We start from the raw sequence: 10749 nt of genomic DNA, 5'->3' as shown, positions 1-10749 counted from the left end.
TCACTGGCTTTAGTGGTTGGTGCATAAATTTGAATAATAGTGGTATTAACTGGGCTTCCCTGTAGGCACGTGGATATTATCTTATCACTTATAGCATTGTACCTCATGACTGATCTGGATATGTTCTTTTTGACGATGAATGCAAGACCATTCCTTTTCAATTTATGCAAGGTAGTATATAATAAAATAACTTAATATTTAATCTATGGAACAAGTTTAACCTTTTAATTGAACCACTTGATACACTACCAAAGAAAATTTATATATAACACTTATGTGAGGCTATTTGTACTTGGATATCTAGAACAAAACTTAACCTTGAAGTACTACATACTGTTATTTCCTACTTACACTACAATAAAATATAAATAGTCTAACAATTTATGGGGAACAATCTGGCTCTATAGGATAAACACTGGACTGTGAACCACAAGTCTGGTGGTTTGAGCCCACCAGTGGGCTCACTCAGTGGGAGAAAGATGAGGTTTTCTGTTTCCTTGAAGTTTATAGCCTTGGGAACTCTATATAGGATTGCTCTGAGTTGGAATTGACTTGAAGGCACTTAACAAAAACAACAAAGTCACCAGTGTGATGCTGTAAGATAAAAACTGGATGCTAACCACAAGGTAAGCGTTCAAACCCATCAGCTGCTCCTCAAAAACTCTAATTCAGGGTCACTGTGAGTAGGAACCAACTAGATGGTACAAATGGTTGTGCACTCAGTTGCTAATCCAAAGGGTGGAGGTTCCAGTCCAGCCAGAAGCACATCATAAGAAAAGTCTAGTCATCTCCTTCTGAAGAATCAGTCACTGAAAACCCTATGGAGTACACTTCTACTCTTACACATGTGGGGATACCATGAGTTGGAGCTGATTCAGACTGGGCGGGACAATGACAGGTCAGTGGAAGAATCTGCACGTTCCATGCATGAAACTCTGATACGATTCGCAGCCAATGCACTTCACATGCTGCCACCACCTGTCAGTGGAGGCCTGTGTGTTGTGACACTGAACACCTTTCAGCGGTGAGTCCACACTAAGAAAGACTAGGAAGGCCTGGTGGATCTACTTTTGAAAATTAGCTAATGAAAACTCTATGGATGACAAGGATCCAATCCACAACTGATCATGGGGATGATGCAGGATTTGACAGCACTTCATAATGCTTTGCACAGACTCACTATGAGTTCTGGAAGCCAATTCAATACCAACTAACAAACAGCAACAAAGCCATGTGCCACACTGAAAGGATGCCATCATACTAAACAAACGTCTCTCAATCTTGAACATGCATTAGAATCACCTGGAGGTTTGGCAAAACATAGATTGCATGGCTCTTCTCTGATTCTGATTCAGGTCTGGGTTGGGATCCAGGAAGGCATTTCTAACAAGTTCCTAGGGGATGCTGCTGCTGCTGCTGCTGCTGCTGCTGGTCTGGGGACCACAATTTAAAAACCACTGTACTGGGGGACAAGGAAACTGGAGTACTGGAGACAGAACAACCAGAAAATAGAATGTGTTCTCCATAAATTGCTAGAATATATTTTATTGTAGTGTAAGCAGGAAATAACAACAGTGTGTAGTACTTTAAGGTTAAATTTTGTTCTAAACATTCAAGTATAAATATCCTGACATAAGTGTTATTATACATAATTGGGGGGGAGTATATCAAATGGTTCAATTAAAAAGTTACACTTGTTACATAAAACAATCTGTGTAGAAATTGTCAAATGGGAACCTAGTTTGCTGTTTGAGTTTGACCTAAAACATAGCAAAATATTTTAAAAAATCAAATACTGTGCTGTTTCCTCAGGGGCTGCTAAGGTGCTTAGTTCTTCCAAGGACGCTAAGGCCACGGTGGCGTGAGGCCCTCACTTCAGGAGACCAGCACCATGCCTGGCAACCACCAGCCCAGCACTCCCTCACCATGGCCTCCATCTCCAAGCTCATCTGCATCTATTCGGCTCTCATTCTGAACAATGATGAGGTGACCATCATGAAGGACAAGACCATTGCCCTCATTAAGGCAGCCGGTGTGAATGTTGTACCTTTCTGGCCCGGCTTGTTTGCAAAACGCCCTCATCCAGGAGCCTCACCTGCAATGTAGGGGCTGGTGGAACTGCACCACCCACCTCCACTGCTACTGCCCCAGTTGAGGAGAAGAAAGTGGAAGCAAAGAAAGAAGAATCTGACGAATTTTGACATGGGCTTTGGTCTTTTTGACTAAATCCCTTTTATAACAAATTCAATAAAAAGCTGAACTCTTAAAAAAAAAAAGAAAGAAACACTGTACTAAACAATCAAAATGACATAGAACCAATACATCTTACAAAATCTTCATAGACAATATAAGTCATTGCAGCAAACTGATCGGTTTTGTTTTATAAATTAACCATTTTTGTGCTTTTATCAATATGGCAAAGCCTATGGATGGACCTCATCTTAGAATAAAGTTTTTAATTGTATAAAATACATAATGTGATAAAGGAAACCAATTATACTGCTGCTGCTGTGCTTGTCAGCAAGTCAGTTCTGACTCAGAGTCACCTAGTACAGGGTTTCTGAGGCTGTAAATTTTTACAAGAGCAAAAAGCCTCATCTCCCATGGAGCAACTGGGTGGATTCTAACTGTTGACCTTGTGGTTAGCAGGCCAACATATAACCACTATACTACCAGGATTCCTTATCCATTGTACTAGTTAGCAAAATATTTTTAAATCTGCTTTTTTCTTTATAAAATTAAATTAGATCTAACAGAGTCCTGGTGGGCACTGTGGGCTAATGAGCTGGACTGCAAAGTCAGTCTGAACTATAAGGTCGCCGGTTCAAGCTTACCAGCTGCTCCTTGGAAATCCTACACAGGTTCGCAATCAACTAAATGGCACTTAACTAAAACAACAACAATAGCAGTTCTAATAGCTCTAGGGAGTCCTGGTGTGGCGCTATGGGACAATGCACTAGCCCACAAGGTCAGGTCAGCAGTTCAGATTCACAAGCCACTCCTTGGACACCCTATACAGGTCACTTTGAGTCAGAAATGGCTCAAAGGCACTTAACAACAAACAACTATTATAATTTCAAACTAGTGAAAAGAATAAAAAAATATCTTGAGATATCAGCATCTGCAATGTGATATGAAAATACAATAGGGCTTCAAAAAGTTCACGGAAAAATGGAACTAAATATAATGGAATTTTTCCACAAACTGTTTGAAACTCCCTTGTATGTGTGCTCTTAATTGGTGACAAAGATATTGCTAATACAACTGTAGCTTGTTGCTTACATTCACAATGGAAGGAAATGCTATATTTGAGTTAGAAGTTAGTGAAAATACACTTCACAGATCTCCTCAATTCTACTGTGAATCCCAGAAGAACCCCTAAAAGTGAGAAGTGTTTCTTCATTTAAAGTATCCTGTTTCACAACACTACTTGGCAGCACTGACAAAACACAGTTAAAGGTTAAACTATTTACAAAACTTTGGTCATACAGATAAAAGCTTTCTGAATTCCAAAGCAACCATTTGTTTTGTTTTAAATCTTATCTTTAATGTGTACTTTAAAAATAAAGAACTAAAGAAAAAATTTAAATTATCTATTTGTGGTAATAATATTTAAAGGTACAATGGATAAAACTGCAAATAAAGCTAAAACGATTAAATATGTAACTTCCAACCTCTAACAAAATTTTTTTTTAAATAGTGACAACAAACTGCTAGCAATTTGGCAGTTATTTTATTGATTTTATTCATTCCAAATCTTCATTTTATGCCTAGATTTTTATTTCGTGAACTCTAAATAATAAATAAAATACTGTCATTCCTATACTAGGTTTTCTTAAGTTTAGAAACATACAATGAATTTTCACTAAAGCTATCTGCTGGCCTAAGGAGCTCTGGTAGCATAGTGGCTATAAATTGGGCTGCTAATCTCATGGTCAGCAGTTCGAAACTACCAGCTGTTCCACAAAAGAAAGATGAGGCTTTCTGCTCCCGTAAAGATTTATAGCCTCGGAAACCCTATTCGGTGTCACTATGGGTCAGAATTGACTCAACAGCACTTAATAACATCTGCTGGTCTAAAGATAAAGAACACAAATGTTAACTAAGAAATGGCTTGTAATGCCAGAGATTAAAATGCCTTATTGCTCACATTGCTTTATTGAATTTGTACTGTATTAAACAACAACAAAAAGAGAAAACCTAAATCCAGCTGAGAATTGTTAGGTACATACATAACTATCATGAAAATTATAAAGGTAACTTTATAATTATCACCTCTTCACTCACACCCTTAGAACAAAGACAGAAGAAAGCCAAAAGACAAGGAAGTTACAAGGAATCTCACAAATCAGATCATGTATTGCTATTCAGATTTTTAAGTGGCATTAAGAATTTCTGTATGCCTTAATTCAGAATACCAATGGACCTATCTCTACAATAGTATGGATACTAGAGTAGTGGTTACAATTCAGGCTGGCTGCTAACCTCACAGTCAGCAGTTCAAAACTACCAGCTGTTCTGCAGTACAGGGTAGCTATGAGTCAGAACCGACTCCACGGCACATAACAACAACAATGTAGGGCTTCCAAGGAGTCCTGGTGTGGCGCTGTGGGTTAATGCACCAGACTGCAAAGCCATTTGAACTGCAAGGTTGGCAGTTCAAGCTCACCAACTGCTCCTTGGAAACCCTATAGAGGGTCGCTATGGGTCAGAATTGACTCGACAGCACTTAACAACAACATACGGCTTCCAAAGGAGCTCTGGTAGCGCAGTGGATACAAATTGGGCTGCTAACCTCAAGGTCAGCATTTCCAAACTACCAGCCGTTCGCTTGGGAACCCTGGGCAGGTCACTATGAGTCGGAACCAACTCCATGGTACTTAACAACAACAATATAGGGTTTCCAAGGAGTGGCTGGGCTGGTAAGCTTGAATCACCAATCTTAAGGTTCAAATCAATCTTGCTTAAAAGTATATTTTTAAAAACGGAATGATTTTAAACACATGCAATTTGGACAGGGAAAAAGTTTTTTTAAATTTCTACTTTACTTGTTAAGTACCATAGAGTTAGTTCAGACTCATAGCGACTTTGTATAGGGTTTCTGAGGAGCAACTGGTAGGTTTGAGCTGCCAACCTTGTGGTTCACAGTCCAGAACTGACCCTACAGCGCCATACCAGGAGTTAGACTGGACAGGTGTTAAACTGGACAGATGTACCCCATTAAGAATAGAAAAAGATCCAGGATCTAGTATGATATTTACCAAATTAATCATTTTAAAACTACCATTTAAAATTTCAAGTCTAATGAGAAGTCCATAGATATTATGAACAGCTCTGTATTTCAGAAGAGCTCTTAAAATCTCTCCTCCCGGTCTTAATTCATTTTATAAGCATTCTCCTCACAATTTCTTTCTTGCTAGGTTATTCCTTAACTCCACTATTAATAATTAACATTAATTATTAATACTAATAATTTTAGTAACCAGCCAAATTTTAATCTTGACTTTTCTTTATTCACATAGGCCCCCACCCTTTCCTGTTCCTTGTTGTTGTTAAGTGCCGTCGAGTCGGTTCCGACCCATAGCGACCCTGTACAGGGTTTCCGAGGGTGTAAATCCTTACGGGAGTAGAAAGCCTCATCTTTCTCCCGCGGAGCGGCTGGTAGTTTCGAACCGCTGACCTTAAGGTTCGCAGCCCGATTCGTAACCACTACGCTACCAGAGTAATTTTAAATAAAAGTGGTAGCCCTCCTGACTTTTTAAAAAAGTACTTACAGAAAAAAATTTCCATGTTCTTATAGATTGTTGTTGTTAAGTGCCGTCGAGTCGGTTCCGACCCATAGCGACCCTGTACAGGGTTTCCGAGGGTGTAAATCTTTACGGGAGTAGAAAGCCTCATCTTTCTCCCGCGGAGCGGCTGGTAGTTTCGAACCGCTGACCTTAAGGTTCGCAGCCCGATTCGTAACCACTACGCTACTATACATAGATAATATTTGGAAACCCTATACAGGGTCGTTAATGAATCAGAACTGACTCCACGGTACATAACCACCACAATATTTCTATGAGAAATAGACATTTTACATAATTAAGACTTAGGATAGTCTTAAATGAAGGTGAACCATCAGCTATTTCACTGTTATGTACAAATATTAAATTCTATAACTAGATTGTTAAGTGATGTTGAATCTGTTGGGACTCATAGAGACTCTGTATAGGGTTTGTTGTTGTTAAGTGCTATAACAACATTGTATAGGATTTCCAAGGAGCCGCTGGTGTATTTGAACTGCCAACTTTGAGATTCAAACTGACCTTGCAGTTCAGCGAGGCTATAAATCTTTGTGGGAACAGAAAACCTCATCTTTGTCCCACAGAGCAGCTGCTAGCTCAAACCATCAACTCTGTGGGTCCCAATTTAGAGTCAATCAAGCGCCCATGACTGTTAGGTGCTCTCAGTCGGTTCCTTGGGAACATGGATAGTGTTTCTGAGGAGTGGCTGGTGAGTTTGAAGAACCGAACTTGCGTTAAAACCGACCCTGAGGTCCAGTGCTTACCCTACAGCTAAATTATTGTTGTTGTCATGTGCCGTGGAGTCGGTTCTGACTCATAGCGACCCTGTACAGACTTTCCAAGGCTGTAAATCTTTAAGGGAGTAGAAAGCCTCGTCTTTCTCCCGCGGAACCAGCTGGTAGTTTCAAACTGCTGACCTTGTGGTTTGCAGCCCAATTTGTAACCTCTACAGCTAAATTAGGTGCTGTCATATTTGAAGGATAATTTGTCTTTACAGTGAAAACAATAGCTGTGTTTCTGGAAATCTCTGGCAAATTTATAATAACATACACAAGTAGACAGTAATTCTTAAGTAAGCCATTCATTTGTGATTTGACTAATGATTAAAAAAACACATTTGTCCTTGAATTTACTAAAGATATAATAATCTCATGTATGTCAGAGCAGAACTGTGCTCCATAGGGTTTACAATGGCTGATTTTTCACAAGGAGATGGCCAAGCATCTTTTCCAAGGCATCTCTGGATGGACTCCTAACTTCAACCTTTTGGTTAGCAGCGCAATGCATTAACCATTGGCACCACAACCATTTGCACCTCCCAGGGTTCCTACCTAATGATCTCTTCAATGTTTTAAAGAAAGCAATGGTTGTTTGAAAAGAAAACAAAAATACACATCATCTATGAGTAAATTTTTGGGAACTTTTGGCCTAAATGTATCAAGGAACATTATTTTCAAAAAAGCCTTGGCTGACCAGAGAAAACATACATATATTTTATTGTCCCTAGAAAGGATCATTGTCTACTCCACTAGATTGAAACTTGAGGCTGAGGAAGTGTTCACCACTGGACTTCCAGCACCAAAATCGTGTTTGGCACACACACAGATGGCCCTCAACAAATATTTGTTAAATTAAAAATACCTGTCACTTTCAAGTGTTTGCCAATCAAATTTCCAGAATAGGTACAGCGACATGCTAATGTTTAACAATGTTTTAGAATTCACTGCCTTATACGTATCATTTTACAAAACACTTCTGCGCTCACCACCTTATTAAGTCCCTCTGCAAATACAGTTAAAAATATATACTTTAGTAAATGGTAAAGATCTTATAATCAGCCTAGAAATTAATGTATCCGGGGCTCATGAATTCCTCTAAAAGTTAATGATTTTTAACAGAATCTAGCCTCGTAGTCTGATTTTCACTAGGTTACTTTTTTGGAATCCCTTGGCTGAGGTGCCACCCTTTCACCGCGCCACATAAACAGAAGGAAAGGTAAACAAACGACACCCTTAAGACATTATCTCGAACTGTCAAGTTGGGAAAACCGGAAACTATTGCTGACTCAACTAAGCTTTCAAAAGGAATTCCTGCGGGAGTGTCCCCTATTTCCCTGGCCACTTTTCTGTGTGGCCCGAGATTTTCCCGGGGATCAGGAGTCTGAGGCGTCACCTAGTACTCGGAGCCCTGTTTATGTCTCGGTGGCCGCACAATGACAGTGACACCGCGGTCCTCACGTGGTGTGCGTCCGGGACGGCCAGCAAGGCGACTTGCGTACCGGGGGACCCCAACAGTGACAGTCCTTCACTACAGCCCCTTGCGGCGCCCACGAAGGGAAATCGGCCAGGTTCCGAAAGAGGAGCCGCAGCCGGGGCAAGCGGTGGTTCCGGAGGGGCTTTAACCGGGGCTTGGGGATTTTAACCGGGGCTTGGGGATTTTTTTTTTTTTTTTTTACATGTTGTGCCTCTTTCAGAGTTTCTGCGAATTGTCAATACTTCGACCCCAAAGTCAGTAGGCCTTAGGGCGTGCGGGCAAGGGAGCACAAGAGGTTTACTTCAAATTTGGGAAACAGCTGCTCCAGAGGTTGGCAGAGCCCCGTCCTACGGAGAAAGTGCGGGGTTTGCCAAGCAAAACATTGTTTATCCGCTCACAACACCGGGTATGGGGTACGTTTCGTGCCCTCACGGGGTCCCCACCCGTTGCTCGTTCAGTTTCCCAAGTGCCAAAGGCTCAAGCAAGGAACTACTTCTTTACCTCTCTGAGCGGAGGCAAGCGAGGAAGTGATGAGCCGCGCAGCGACCGCGCTGCAAGTACAAGCGCCGCAGCCAGACATCTCCGCGGGGCCTAGGGGTTTCACCCCCCTTATTGCCCTCCAGGCTTCAGCGGCTCGACGCTTATTCGTAGGTCGTGATGACTTGGTTCCGGGTCCTCCCGGTGGTTTTAGACCCAGTGTAGAGTTCACTCAACCGGCGGCCAGACCGTAGTGCTCTTCGTGCCCCACCGCGGTCTACTCACCAGGGTAGACACCTAACCCCCTCCCTCCCCCTTCTCCTCCACCACCCCCCGCCCATCGGACTCCGGGAGCGTGCGCACGCCTGCGTCCTGGGCCCGGGAGGGGGCGTGTGTAGGCACTGCGCATGCGTGCTTGAGACACCGACGTGCGGCGAGGAGAAGGGGGCGGTGACCTGGGCACCAATGAACACGCGACGGCAGGCGGCCAGGCCCAACTGAAGGGACTTCAGATTCCGACACGCAATTCTTCCGGAAGTTCATTTACCCTCGGGTTGAGTGATGTGAGATTGACACAGACAGATGGATGCCGGGAGTGGAAGTCTCAGCTTGTCGTTAGTTCACGTCTGGTTATTTTTGCTGGTTGATAATGGGGAAGACCATCGTGAGGCCGGTAGCCTGAATGGTCCCAGAGACAATCTGTAAAGTGACTCCACTGCAACTGGGTCCTTCCCCTAGGGGATTCCATACCTTCCCTGTGTTCCTTATCCTCTCATCCTTAATTTCCTTACCTGATACATTGTTGTTAAGTACTGTGGAGTCAGTTCAGACTCTGACCCTCCTTTACTGGGTTTCCGAGGCTATAAATCTTCACGGGAGCAGAAAGCCTCATCTTTCTCCCGCGGAACAGCTGGTAGTTTCGAACTGCCAACCTTGAGGTTAGCAGCCCAATTCCTAACCAATAGACGTATTTTTGTCCACGTTCCCTGAGTCACTTGTGAACATCAAAATGCAACAACTATTGGGTAGTGACAAGGTGCTCTGGTACAGTAATGATTACGAGTCGGGCTCAGGGTTAGCAGTTCGAAACGATCAGCCATCCCGCGGGAGAAGCATGAGGCTTTCTGCTGCTCCCATAAAGATTTACAGCCTTGGAAACCTATGCAGAGTCGTTATGAGTTCGGACCGACTCCACAGCACACCATTACCACCACCATTGGGTGGTGACAGCTCCTTCCTGCTCTTTCAGGCCTAGTGGTGGTAGGGCTTCCAGCTGTTTCTAGCCCCTCTGAGTGTTTTACAGTCATTTTTCAGTTGTCTCAAAAGTGACCACAGCCTGTTAAACAGTCCCTTTGTAAACTCTCTGCAGTTACTTTTTGGGCCCTAGACGAGGCATTCTGCTCCCTTAAAGATTTACAGCCTCGGAAACCCTGTACAGGGTCGCTGAGTCAACTGACTTCACGGCAGACCACCACTACCACCACTACCACCATCATGTCTGTAGTGATCCTGATGCCTATCCACGACTGAAGCAAACTGACCAGCTGTACAAGGTGGAGACCTTTCTCCCATCTGTGTTAGAGCCAGTCTGGGTACTTACTTTGTACTCAAATAAGATTCTGTTGACTTCTTATCCCCAGAAAAATTGCAGGTGAGTTTGAGTGCCTTTAGTTCTGAAATATAGGGGAGAGGAGAGGTCAGCCAGGGGCTCAAGACCTAGCTACATAAGTCAATTAGCACTCATCAATCACCAGCCAGAGAAGTGTGACCTAAGTTCCCTTGGTTTAGCTGTGGGAAGGGTCATTAACAGAATTTTGAGAGACGAGAGACTCTGGAGTTGTTTCAGTCCAGTGTTTTTTTCAAACTGTTTCTAGAATCGCTCTGAAACCATAGCTGTGTGGTGGGTATGATAGAGTCAAGAGAGTGGAGCTCCCCTGACCTCACTCTATCTGACAATCATTCAGAGCAGCTCTGTTTTAGATCTGTTTCAGCTATTGAGATTTTGTTTGAAAATGGTTATTTCACTTTGAAACAATGTTTGAAACTATTAACTCTAGAACAGGCCATTGATTAGAGGTGAGCTCCTCCTTTTGAAAATGAGCAACACCCAATTTAAATGTCTTTAATCCTACCCCACCTTCTATGCATATTTTAATTAGATGACTGTTTTCTAATTATAGAACTAAAGAAGAGATTGTTTGCTAAAATCTGTAGACTACAGTGTTAGTGT

General features: G+C 42.4%; 1 protein-coding gene and 1 pseudogene across 1 annotated transcript in view; one reads left to right on the top strand and one right to left on the bottom strand.

Moving 5' to 3' along the window:
* The window catches only part of CLPX (caseinolytic mitochondrial matrix peptidase chaperone subunit), a 61115-nt gene extending 52445 nt beyond the window's left edge, over positions 1 to 8670 (bottom strand). Inside the window, exon 1 of the mRNA XM_006831531.1 lies at positions 8544 to 8670. Coding sequence (XP_006831594.1) covers positions 8544 to 8622 — 79 coding nt within the window. The 5' untranslated portion in view covers positions 8623 to 8670. The remainder of the gene's footprint in view (positions 1 to 8543) is intronic.
* On the top strand, positions 1927 to 2226 carry LOC102829350 (annotated as a pseudogene).
* Positions 8671 to 10749: the final 2079 nt, after the last annotated feature.

Source organism: Chrysochloris asiatica, unplaced genomic scaffold (genome assembly GCF_000296735.1).
Source record: "Chrysochloris asiatica unplaced genomic scaffold, ChrAsi1.0 scaffold00004, whole genome shotgun sequence".
In the NCBI taxonomy this organism is placed as follows: Eukaryota; Metazoa; Chordata; class Mammalia; order Afrosoricida; family Chrysochloridae; genus Chrysochloris; species Chrysochloris asiatica.
This window is presented reverse-complemented; position numbering and strand designations above follow the sequence as displayed.